Source organism: Coptis chinensis, chromosome 4 (assembly GCF_015680905.1).
Source record: "Coptis chinensis isolate HL-2020 chromosome 4, ASM1568090v1, whole genome shotgun sequence".
Lineage (NCBI taxonomy): Eukaryota > Viridiplantae > Streptophyta > Magnoliopsida > Ranunculales > Ranunculaceae > Coptis > Coptis chinensis.
In genome coordinates, this window is record NC_141459.1 from 17,315,592 (window position 1) to 17,328,569 (window position 12,978).

Consider the following 12,978-nt stretch of genomic DNA (forward strand, 5'->3'; position numbering starts at 1 on the left):
GGGTTAGAAAGATATAGCAATTTTTTGCCCGTTGTTGTTATTGAGAGCACGCGGTTTTAGAAAAATCGTGCGGTTTTGCAGTTTTTCTAAAACCGCGTGAGTGATTTGATACAGCACCAAAGCTGGAACCAAATATTAGCCAATTTGGTGTTTGGTTTGGTGTTTTTTTGGTGTTTTCATCAACATGTGACTCTCCTGAAGTTGAAAAAATACCAAATTATTAGAAATTTAGTGTTTGATGCTAGGTTGATATCACTCCTAAAAATGCTCTTAGTATCAAGGGAATGTACTATGGTGCAGATTCCTTATTCCAAACATCTTTTGGCTGGCAAAACCGCAAAATAGTATAGCAATGGATAGGAAGCTAGGCAGTGTGCGCAACTAGCAAATGAGTTTGCATATATACGCCGGCCACTTCATCAAATGAGTCTGCACGAATTGAAAATTTTAGTTGAAGACTGAAGAAAGTGAAGTTCGCAAACTTTATTTTTGTTAAGAAATTGTCTGACACCATACCCTTAATGATCGTTATTTATATGTAACATGTTGTCCATGTGACTGCAAAGATTATTTGAGTCACGTTAGGTACTTAGGTTTCTACAATTAGATAATAATCCCCTAGAGGGTTGCATATGAATTGAAAATTTGAAATTGGTCATTTATTAGAAAAATTGATTAGATAGATAGATTTTTATGTTTATTTATCTATTTTTTTTCTTTTCGGATTAGATTATAGTTATGTAATAAAGAAAAAGAAAAATAAGCATGTGTCAGGTAAAATCAATTTGGGTGATGATACCAGCGTCATTTGATTGTTAGTTTCTTAATTTTTTTTAAAAAAAAACATAATATACATGTTGTCTTTTGGAGTTCCTATAAGACAAACTTTATAAATACTAGTAAAAGTGTACGTCCATGCACGTCTTCACTTGCCAAGATGTGCTAAAATATGCACTTAATAAATAAAATTGGTTAAACTTGGAGAAAATTGAGTGAGAAATCGGGATAAGGTATTAGAAAACAATCAATAAAACAGAATATAGCAGTGATATTTCAATTTGAATATATTTCAATAACATCTATGTTTCTCTGAAGTCTGAACATCTTGGCAAAAATAATTAAAAGTCACATCGATTAATTAGAAAGTATGTCAATGTAGAAGACAATAATTTGTATCTTCATATGCACTGAGAACAAAAGAGAAAAAGAACGGACATTGAGCTCCATCTCGCCATCCATTTGTGTCCGAAATAAAAATTAGAAGTTTCAGCAACTGATGTGTTCAAAACCATCTTTGATCTTTCATTCACCAAAGCTATGCATATCAACCCTTTTAGTCAAGTTCTCCACACTTTAGCATGGACCAACAGCGAGGCTAAAAGATTCGATAGTGTAATTTTAAAATTAGTTCTTCATTCATTTCGAACATTCCTGTAATACATCTCTTCATCCTGTAAACAATTATGCATTATATTATAAATGAAGCGTTGACACCATTCCTACAGTAGTACCAATGGAGCGTTGATGTTTACACCAATCATATCCAATCATTTCTATGTAGCCTTAACTCGATGAGAGAACAGTACACGTTCCAAAGTTGGTGAGGAATGTTCCAAAGTTGGTGAGGAAAGAAAATATAAACAAAGAAATCAGTGTCATAAGCAAGTGGTTGTAATAGATGGAAGAAGACAAAGCTAAACGACATCAATAACATGGCAGCAAATGGAGCAGCTATGTATGGGGGTAGTGCACCAACTATGACGGTTGATTCAGTTGAAGGAAGACCATTAGAAAGGGGAATCACTTGATACTAACTACTTTAATTTTATTGACTAAGATCATTGTTGTAGTGTCTATTAGTTTGGCAATGTTTTGAGGTTTTGAACACTTAAAAGTGCTATGGTATAAAAACACGTCAATTCCCCCGACTTCAAGATTTCACAGTCCCCACCCCTTTTATTTATAAAATTAAAATTGTTGACTTAGCCCAAAAAAAAGTAATAGACAACCAAATATAGGATATGGAATTTGCCACCATGCACTTCGGATAAATTAATCAATAGAATCCACACATACTCTATATTGGTTATTGGTTATTACCCAAGAAAAAAAACGAACCTTGCAAAAGTAAGAATCTAAATCTTGTTTATTATTAATTTTAAGCCTAGCACGATAGAAATTAGAAAAAGACAATTCGTTTGTTATCAAGATCAAAGATCTAAGATCATATAAGTATATGAAATATGGAAAAGAAGATCAGTAACAAATAAGAAGTCAAAAACTTTTCATAAGTATTTCTAAGAAGCACATTTTTTATACATTTTTGTAGGATCAGTGATAACAACATCATCGATATTGATTTTTGAATAAATAGAAAAGAGGGGCATCGTCGCATTATAGGCTTGACATAGTGATCTACATGAAATATTATAAAGCCTGAGCAGCTACAAATGTAATGTAATTAAGTGACGATAAATGATGTAAGTGACAGAAAGGAGCTTAACCTTTGAATGGGCGTCAACGATATCTTTCCAAATATTTGGAAATGGTTCAACCAATGGGGGCAAGTCGTTATGCACAGGCAGGCATGCTTAGGTACAATGGGCACACGTTGCGCTCGTGTGGCTGCGAGACAAAAAATGCATGAATCGAAAACATGATTGAAAGAGAAGAAAAGCTAAAGAAAAATTTACCAAATGGCACGTGAAATATATACCTAAACATAGATAGCAAGAAAGAACATATGTTGCACTCCGTCACTGATTTTATTCCTTTATTAGGTTCCAAATCTTAAAATTTTAAGTTCTTGATATGTTGTTCAAACCTCAACAAATTTCCAAATTACAATGATAACTAATGAACATACTACTCGTGGAGCAAAATTATTGACGCTACTAAGTGCACCAACAATGGCCAAACCAGGGAGTTCTTTTAGCATGTTAAGATCTCGTAAAGTTGGATCTTTTGTGTTTAGAACATTCCCCATGTCATATTCAATAATAATAGTCTTGGAAAAAACCGAAATAGAATCCTAATAACGGAAATAGCATTCAATAATAACCTTGCTACTCTCAATGGTTTTGCGAAATACTATCCTTCTCCACAGGGCCGGGCATGCAAAACCGGTTGTGCTATGTCAAACATTGACACCTATAGATAAAACAATTCCATCAACTTTGATATCAACGTAAATAATAAGTTGCAACTATAGTTGGTCGAAAATGATATGATTTATAGAGCTCGGGAAGATATATAGTCATACTCTTATCTAATTTTCTATCATAGCCACAACTTGAGCAATAAATCAAGGAGTTAAGGGAACCAATGATAATATACCCTTCACCACTACTTCTCTTCTTAATCATCATTAGGGTATATACATATATCCTTGAAAGTGTTCATGTCACTTCAAGGAGAACTTGTGATCCATCCATTAAAGATATTTATACAAAGTAATTGAATACTGATTTAGCCTACAAAGGACAAATTTCACGAAGAAAGTGCGTGCATTCAAAAAGAAGCAAAATGAAAAATCAACCAATATTGTCATGAACCCAAGATAAGTATGTTATTCTTTAAACGGTTGTATGCGTGCGGAGTGACAAAACCTAGAAAATATCTTCAAGGAGAACTTGTGATCCATCCATTAAAGATATTTATACAAAGTAATTGAATATTGATTTAGAACAAATTTCACGTAAGAAAATGCGTGCATTCAAAAGAAGCAAAATGAAAAATCAACCAATATTGTCATGAACCCAAGATAAGTATGTTATTCTTTAAACAGGTTATGCGTGAGTGACGAAACCTAGAAAATATATATGAAATTAAAAGCGTCTAACTATTTCGCAACTGCAGACCAAGAAGAAGCGTCGCACAATGTCTACTAATTGAGTAATTAATACAAATATTTGAATTTGCATATACCGTGTATGTAGGGCTCTTTGAGATGCCCCCTGACCCTCCTGAATTAGTGATTGTAAACCAAATAGGCAGCTTGCTCAACCAGACCGAGATTGCAGAGTTCATCTAATTTCTCAGGTGATGATGCAAGTGCCTCAGTTATTTGAGCCAAACAAACAGAAGCATGCTCCAGCACCTGCAAAATGTTACACATATCATAAGACAAAGAATAAAAAATGATGACTTGAACTTTGAAGCTTGGATATAGGCAACATTGCCTTTGAGTCATGATACTGAAGAAGGTTTGTAAGTAAAGGTGCAAATTCCATAACAAAATCAGCTGCAGCTGAAGAGAGTTTCTATAACAAATTTGCAGCAGTAGATAATGATATTCGTTGAAATACGACAATGAAAATAGTGAGATATTAATAAATAACAAACAAAAGAGAGGCAAATTGGCCTTACCACATAATACAATTAATTAACCAAGCTATGTACTATAATCTTTACAATTACCTAAACACCAATAGAGAAGAAGTCAAGATAAGACAAAGACAACCATAAGTGCTACCGCTAAACAAAAGCGAAAGTATTCTTCGGATATCTTCTTGGGCAGTTGAGTATTCTTGGGATGTCTTCTTCAGGCAGTTGAGTATTCTTGGGATGTCTTCTTCAGAGTTTGTATCGACTGCATAGTTGTAATAATAAGAAAACACCAAATTCAGAAACAAAACCATATTCATAAAGCAAGTTTGGCTATGAGTACAAAAAGCGGGGAAATTCCAAAGAAAAACCACATCAGGCCACCCAATAGAAATGTTTGACAATGTGGACTTTTGCTAATATAATATGAAGGAGATAAAGGCAGGTCTTTCGATTTAAAGGGGAAATTAAAGACCAGCAAAAGATTATATCGAAAAATACCCCTTCCTAGCAAACTATGGACTGAAGGAACCGAAGGAACATCAATTCCACTTTTACAAGATTACAAATATAATGTGACCAAGTCTTGGCTTTTGTTTTGGAGTAGCATGTGTTTATATAGTGTAAGAAAGTAAGGTAGATATATTGGAAAACCTATCGCCTTGAGAGAGTATAAAATTAAGTAATGCAAAGAGCTTAAATCATTACCTCCTTCTCATTGTTATAAGCTTGAGCCACGGTCTATATGTCGATAGCCACCGCTTTGAAAGAGAAAAAAACAGTCTTTCAAGCTAAGTTACATCGACCACGCCAGCGGCAAAAATATTAAAAAAAAAAATGATACCTTGATGGTAATAAAGGATGGCATAAGTACTTAACGACACCAAGTTCAACTTGCCATGTGCTTAACCCGATCGATGGAAGTTTAGCTCCGATTATTCAATTTAAAGAATCTTATCGCGTTCAACACCAATATAAGCTTTAAAAGGGAAGATATGTTCAATCCGAACTCCATATTACCTTAATTTAGTTTTGTTCCGAAGTTTGCATGGAAACCTTCAAACTTTTACAAAAGGGCGCATGCACACTTAAGTCGAAAAAAAGAAACATATATACCCCCTCATTGGTAGCCGTAGCAACTCATTTCTATAGAACTATAGCAGTAGAAACATATAAGATTCTTTGTTTGGACTTGGTATAAGTTATATGAAACAAATGAGCGCAATTAAAATATGCAACAGATAGATAAAGATAGTTCTTAATGATTGCATCCTTTCTATGTCTTTCATCCTTAACTTCTTGTATAAGTGTTTCCATCTCTGAACGTAGCTCCATCATCTTGGTGAATTGATTCTTGGTAGCAGCAGTAAGGAAAACCAGACCTACTTGAAATCCTAAAGTGAAAGAGACATCCTTGACATGTCCACCTGGTGAAAAAGAAAAATGAAAAATCACTTCATTTAATCAGAATCACGCCATACCAACATAATTTGAAGATTGAAAAGAAAATTCACCAAAGAGTCGCCAACCATGTGAAATAACTGAATTACTACTCTTCAATCCCTCATTATCAAACTTACGTCCCACTTCATTTTTCTCACTCCTTCTCTTTTGAGACTCGTTCTCAATCTTGTCTTTCAGTTTAGAAAACAGAAGGAAAATGAAGAATTCTACTTTTTTTTTTTTTTTTTTCTATTTTTGAAAAGGATACAAGCTGAAATATAACTCAATAAAAAGATTTAACAAATTGTACCAAGGCAGCAAGGCAGAACGTGAGCGGGAATGCACAAGCAAACATTATAATCATTCCAAACTGTAGTGCCATCTCTAGAAAATCTAAAAAGCAGTTTACAAATTCTCAGTAAACGTACACAAGTCATTACAACGAATTGTATTTATTTGTATATTTATTTCAAATTAAGATGATTGCCTCGCCAACATTGTCATAGCATCCACCCAACATCCAGGGCCGGCCCTGGGCCTATGCTGTCTAAGCCCTTGCATAGGGCCCCCAAATTAAACTGAAACTAAAGGCCCCTTTAAACTATACAAATCCCACTATGGTATTAAAACCCCAAACAATAGCTCAGAAAAAGTAAACAAATAGGCCCCATGTTGTGGACTTTGCATTGGGCCTTTGGAAACTTAGGGTCGGCCCTACCAACATCACTCCCACTGGGAAAACCCTGAGATTCTACTGTTATACATCTCAAGGACACTCACTGCTCTAAGACTAAATATCATATTCCAATTAAAGACAAAACTAAACTAATCACATAAACACAAAAACCAAACAGGAAAGAACTAAAAATGAGGATAAAAACTTACAGGGAGAGCAAAAATGATAACGTTCTTGTCCTGAAAAACAACAAATGAACAGAAAGTAATCATTATTAGAAACTTCAAACCCAAAAACAAACACAAAGGACGAAAACATGCCATCGATAAGTAGGATTAGAATAAAGCAAATAGCCAGTGTGAAAGAAAGAGAAGCAAATAAAGTAGAGTACATGGCATCTGATGTAGATCTTCTTTGCGGGACAAAAGTTCAGATTAGGAAGCAAAGAGAACATTGCAGAGAGAGTACGGACGGAGAGGACCACCTTTATTTGGTTTCTAATTAAAAGTAGCAGACAAAGAAAAGAAACAAAGAGAAGAATGAAGAACAACCACTTACCCAAACATGCAAAAACCAGACCCCAACAAAACTCAAAAGTCAGAGAGAATGGAAAAGAATCGGTTCTTATTCTCTAATTAGACTTTTCCATTTCTGAACCTCTTATTAAATATCTTATTAAATAATGCAATTATTGCTAATTAAATGACATTAATAGTAATGCATACAAATGAGAATGGCGTGGATTTGGTTTTCTAATATACTCCCACATGAAAAGACTGATTGGCCCTATTTAAAGGTGTTAAGCAATTGTTTTATTTAAGGACAATATCAGTACTGAAAATTTATAAACACATAAAAAGACAAAGTAGTCCTCATTAATAAATAGCTAAGCATCTACTTTTATTATTCATCAAGGGTATTATACGTCAGAAAAAGTCCCGGATGAATTTAAGAGACCACGATCATTATAAATATACTGGTAGTAGAGATATAATACTCTCAAAATGTAGTAAATTGGCTCATGGAAGGAATTGTTACGGGTTATAATAATTAATAAACTAGAAAGTAGACCTCGTGCATATGCATACACTCTTTTAAAAAGTTGTTCAACAATCATGCATAACTATATCGTGATCGATTCCTATTTTTGTCGACAACCCGTTTTAATTTTCTAACAAATTATTTAATCAAATTTTAAAAACTCATTTTAATTTCTCAATAAATTGTTTTAATTATGTTTTAAAAACCTATTTTTTAATTGGAGGAAGGGTCTCGTTTTAATTTAGAAGTGTGATTCCCATTTTTAATAGGAGAATGATTCTCGTTTTAATTAGAAGTACTAGATTTTTCTTTTTCGATATGGGAGGAATTCCCATTATAATAAGATAATGATTCCCATTTTAATTAGAAGTGTTGTAATTTCTCTTTTCAATAGGAGAGAAATTCCCGTTTAAATAGAAGTTGATAACGTGGAATTTTAAAAGAGCTAGCAAAATACCCTTTGTAGGAGCTTTAATATTAATACTAGAATATAGACCTGTGCATATACACTGGCTCTTTTGAAAACTTTCTCAACAATCATTACTATATATATAGAAATTTTCTAACAAATCGTGATTCCCAATAGTTTTAGTCGTTAACCTGTTTTAATTTCCTAACAAATTGTTTTAATTAAATTTTAAAAATCCGTTTTAATTTCCTAACAAATTGTTTTAATTAAATTTTAAAAACATTTTTTAATTAGAAGAGGGATCTCGTTTTAATAGTTGACTTAATTTAGAAGTGTGATTCCCATTTTAATAGGAGAATAATTCTCACTTTAATTAGATATGCTAGATTTTTCCTTTTCAATAAAGGAAGAATTCCCGTTTTAATACTAAAAGGATTCTCGTTTCAATTAGAAATGCTAGAATTTATTTTTCTAATAAGAGAAGAATTCTCGTTTTAATAGGAGATCGAAGATAATGTGGAATTTTAATAGAGCTTGAAAAAAAATACTCTTTGTAGGAGCTTTAATATTAAGACTAGAAAGTAGATCCGTGCATACGCATGCCGACTCTTTTAAAAACTTGCTCAACAATCATAACTATAAATATAAAAAAATCTAACAATTAAGTGATTCATATTTTAGTCGCTAACTTGTTTTAATTTTTTCTAACAAATTGCTTTAATTAAATCTTAAAAATACATATTAATTTCTCAACAAAATGTTTTAATTAAGTTTTAAAAACCCGTTTTTTAATTGGAGAAGGGATCCCATTTTAATTTAGAAGTGTGATTCCCGTTTTAATTAGAAGTGTTAAATTTTTCTTTTTCAATATAAGAGGAATTTCCATTATAATATGATAAGAATTCCCGTTTTAATTATAAGTGCTATAATTTTTTTTTTTTCAATAGGAGAGGAATTCCTGTTTTAATAGGAGTTGATGATGTGGAATTTCAAAAGAGCTAGAAAAATCCCCTTTGTGGGAGCTTTAATATTAATAAATACTAGATTTTGGACCCGGTCATACTCCCGGGATCTATTAAATATTTTGTGTGGTGAAAAGGCTTTACAAAATGTCTCAAACAAATTTTCGAATAAGAATATATTTTTATTGAAAATAAACCAAAATACGTTAATGACCAGCAATTATGGTATATATGTACTTTGAAACTAAAGAATCAAATTGAGATAGCATCTTCACTTTGTGGTTTAAAATATTAATATGTAATTTTTAAATAAAATTATCTTAAACTCGATCTAGCTTGTATAATAGTTTTATTAGATTTATGGTGATTTAGCGGTAAATCATCACCGTCCGGCTTACGTACTAATGTGTACAAATCACTAAAACAGATTGATTGTTTTCATATCCTCAAATAATACACTACTCTCACTTGAAAAGATTTATCACATGAACACGTCCTACGAATGGGTGTCGTTATATTAAATTATTCTAAAAAATATTACCAACTATGCATAGCTATGAGATATGAAAATTATATTAATTACTCATTTAAATTTCTTGCACCACTCTCTATAAAAATGAAGCATCAAATCTTGATAAAACTCATCAACTTCTTTTTATTGTTAGATTTAATAATAGAAGTTTGATTGAAGTTTTGTGATAATGCCCAATGTGGCGAAGATAATATTGAAGCTATTTGAATAACAATGCATTCCCAATTACAATAAAATTTTTACAATAAACACTACTTCAAATACAAAACTATATTTGTCGAGACATTTATTACTCTACATATAATACAAATATGTTTTAGGGTTATTAGTTCGATCAATGCATTTGCATTAAGTTTTTGATTTTTCATTAATTATTCTTTGAGGTTAGTTTAATGTATTACGTTGCATCCAGTTTCCAATTTCTCATTAATTATTCTTTGAGATTAGTTTAATGCAGTTTCATCAAGTTTCCGATTTTCGGTTAATTATTATTTGAGGTTAATTCAGTGCAATTGCATCCACTTTATGATTTCCCTCTAGTTATTCATTAAGGTTAATTCAGTACCTGGTACAGTTGCATCCAGTTTTCGATGTTTCGTTAATTAGTCTCTGAGATTAGTTCATTGCATTTGCATCCAAGTTCCAATCTCATGTTAATTACTCTTTGAGGTTAGTTCAATACATCTGCATCCAGTTTCTGATTTTCCATTAATTGTTTTTCTAGGTTAGTTAGATAGTTTACAATTTCTATACAGTTTGCTTATATGTAAGAGTCTGTTTTTATAAACTCACTTTCGTTTTGGATTCCTAATTATTCGTAATTACTCATGTGAGAAGGTTAAAATAGTGGACATTTATGCTTTGAAGTCAGTGCGATTCAGTTACATCCGACTTCCGATTTCTAGTTAACTATTTTTTTAGGTTATTTCAATGCATTTGCATTCAATTTCTGATTTCCCGTTAGTTAATCTCTTATTTTAGTTTAATGCAGTTGCATCCAGTTTTTGGTTTTCCGTTAATTATTATTTAAGGTTAGTTCAATGCAGTTGCATCCAATTTTTGATTTTATGTTAATTGTTCTTTGAGGTTAGTTCAATGTATTGTATCAAGTTTCTGATTTCCCGTTAATTATTTTTTAAAGTTATTAGTTCAATGTAGTTACATCAAATTTATAATTTTTCGTTAATTATTCATTTAGGTTAGTTCAGTGCAGTTTCATCCATTTTTTAATGTTTCGTTAATTAGTCTTTGAGATTAGTTTATTACATTTGGATCCAGTTTTTGATTTTCCATTAATAACTCTTTAAAGTTAGTTCAATACATCTAGATCTTTTTTTTTTTTTTTTTTTTTTTTTTTTTTATGCTTTTATGTTAGTTCGATACAATTATATCCGGTTTCTGATTTCCTGTTAACTATTCTTTGAGAATATTTCAATGCATTTGTATTTAGTTTCCGATTTTCCACCAATTATTTTATGAGGTTAGTTCAATGCAGTTGCATTCGATTTTTGATTTTATATTAATTATTTTTTGAGTTTAGTTCAATGCAATTGCATCCAATTTCCGGTTTTCCATTAATTATTATTTGAGGTTTTTTTGATGTATTTGCATACCATTTTTGATTTTCCATTAAATATTTTTCAAGGATTTGCATCCAATTTCTAATTTCCCGTTAGTTACTCTCTGTTGTTAGTTTAATGCAATTTGCATAAAGTTTTTGATTTCCCGTTAATTACTCTTTAAGCTCAGTTATGTATTTAAATCTAGTTTCCGATTTTCTTATAATTATCTAATGTGGTGTATAATACCAACTTCTACTGATTCATCTGTAGTGTTCTTGCAAACGTAATATAAAAAATAAATTATGCTTAATTTACTATGTGGGATCATCGAAAATTATCTAGTTCCCGATTTCCCATTAATTATTATTTAAATTATGCATAACTCACTATGTAGAATCTTCAAAGATTATCTACGAACGGGTGTTGTTATATTAATTATTCTGAAAAATATTTGCAAATATGCAGAACTATTATATATTAATATTATATTGATCACTCAACCAAATTTTTTATAACGTGAAAACCTCACTCTCCATTAAAAAAAAAGAACTCACATTTGATAAAACCCTTCAATTTCATTTTGTTGTTTAATAATAAAAGTTTAATTGAAGTTTTGTGAGATTGTCTAATAAGGCGAAGTTCATATATATATATTGAAGCTACTTGAATAGTAAGGAGTTCCCAATCATACGGAAGAGATAAGATAAACACCATTTTAAATGCAAAACTATACTTATTGAGACATTCTCACAACATATAACCCAACTATGTTTTGAGGTTAGTTCAATACATTTGCATCCATTTTCTGATTTCCGTTATTTATATTTTGAGGTTAGTTCAATGCAGTTGCATCCAATTTTCAATTCCTATTATTTATTTTTTGAGATAAGTTCAATGCAGTTGCATCCAGTTTCTGATTTCTCGTTAATTATTCTTTTCGGTTAGTTCAATATATTTGCATCCAATTTCTTTCTGTTGTTAATTGTTATATTATTTGAGGTCAGTTCAATGCATTTGCATCCAGTTTCTGATTTCCCGTTAATTATTATGTGAGATTAGTTTAATGCATTTGCATCCAGTTTCGGATTTCTTGTTTATTATTTGATAAAGTTACATTTTCATCTAGTTTCCGATTTTCCGTTAATTATTGTTTGAGGTTAGTTCAATGAGTTTGCATTCAGTTTCCGATTTCCCGTTAATTATTTTATAAGATTAGTTCCACACATTTGCATTATGTTTTCAATTTATAATTAATTTTTTTTTAGGTTAGTTCAATGCAGTTGCATCCAGTTTCTGATTTTCCGTTAATTTAATCTTTGAGGGTTAGTTCAATTTGCATCCAGTTTCCGATTTTTTGACAATTATTTTTTGATGTTAGTTTGATATATTTGCATCCAAGTTTTAATTTTCTGTTAATTATTCTTTGAGGTTAGTTTAATGCAGTTCTATCCATATTCCGATTGTCTATTAATTGTTTTTTAAGATTAGTTTAATGCTTGCATTTGCATCCAGTTTTCGATTTCTCGTTAAATATTATTTGAGGTTAGTTCGATGTATTTGCATCCAGTTTTCGGTTCCCCATTAATTTTTTTTTTTACGTTAGTTTCAATCAGTATTATATATATTTTAAAATATTTGTCATTATTGTTTTATTTTTTTTTTTTTTTTTTTTTTTTTTTTTTTTTTTTTTTTTTTTGATGTTATTTTTTTTGTATAATTTTTGTTTTTTTTTTACTATGTTTTGAGGTCGTATTAAGGATATATTCAAATAAGCCGGTGCTTTATCATAGACACTAAAATTGTATGATTTGTAATAGGGTTAGTTTCTACAAATCACCTATTTTTTAGCAATTTTTTTTTATATGATCAAATATATAAGAATTGAAACACTAAAAGTGTTTGATTCGTAATAGGAAATTATTTTCTACAAATCACTTATTTTTTAGCAAATTTTTTTTATTTGATCAAATATATAAGAATTTGAAATACACTCAAACTCTCTAAATATAAGAATTAGAAATACACTC

The 12,978-nt window shown here is 30.9% G+C and overlaps 1 protein-coding gene and 1 long non-coding RNA gene across 2 annotated transcripts; both read right to left on the reverse strand.

Moving 5' to 3' along the window:
- Nucleotides 1–1,026: 1,026 nt before the first annotated feature.
- LOC147502251 (uncharacterized) lies at nucleotides 1,027–5,084 on the reverse strand. Its single transcript, XR_015219955.1, has 5 exons — nucleotides 5,035–5,084; nucleotides 4,420–4,591; nucleotides 3,928–4,099; nucleotides 2,505–2,625; nucleotides 1,027–1,375 (listed from the first exon to the last, which is right to left on the reverse strand). It is a non-coding gene; the product is annotated as an uncharacterized LOC147502251 (long non-coding RNA).
- A 388-nt stretch (nucleotides 5,085–5,472) lies between these two features.
- On the reverse strand, nucleotides 5,473–7,297 carry LOC147502252 (uncharacterized). The gene is made up of 4 exons (XM_086604485.1): nucleotides 7,004–7,297; nucleotides 6,655–6,684; nucleotides 6,080–6,162; nucleotides 5,473–5,753 (listed from the first exon to the last, which is right to left on the reverse strand). The coding sequence occupies exons 1-4, from the start codon at nucleotides 7,009–7,011 to the stop codon at nucleotides 5,473–5,475; spliced, it is 402 nt and encodes a 133-aa protein (XP_086460611.1). The 5' UTR covers nucleotides 7,012–7,297.
- Between the last annotated feature and the right edge of the window lie 5,681 nt (nucleotides 7,298–12,978).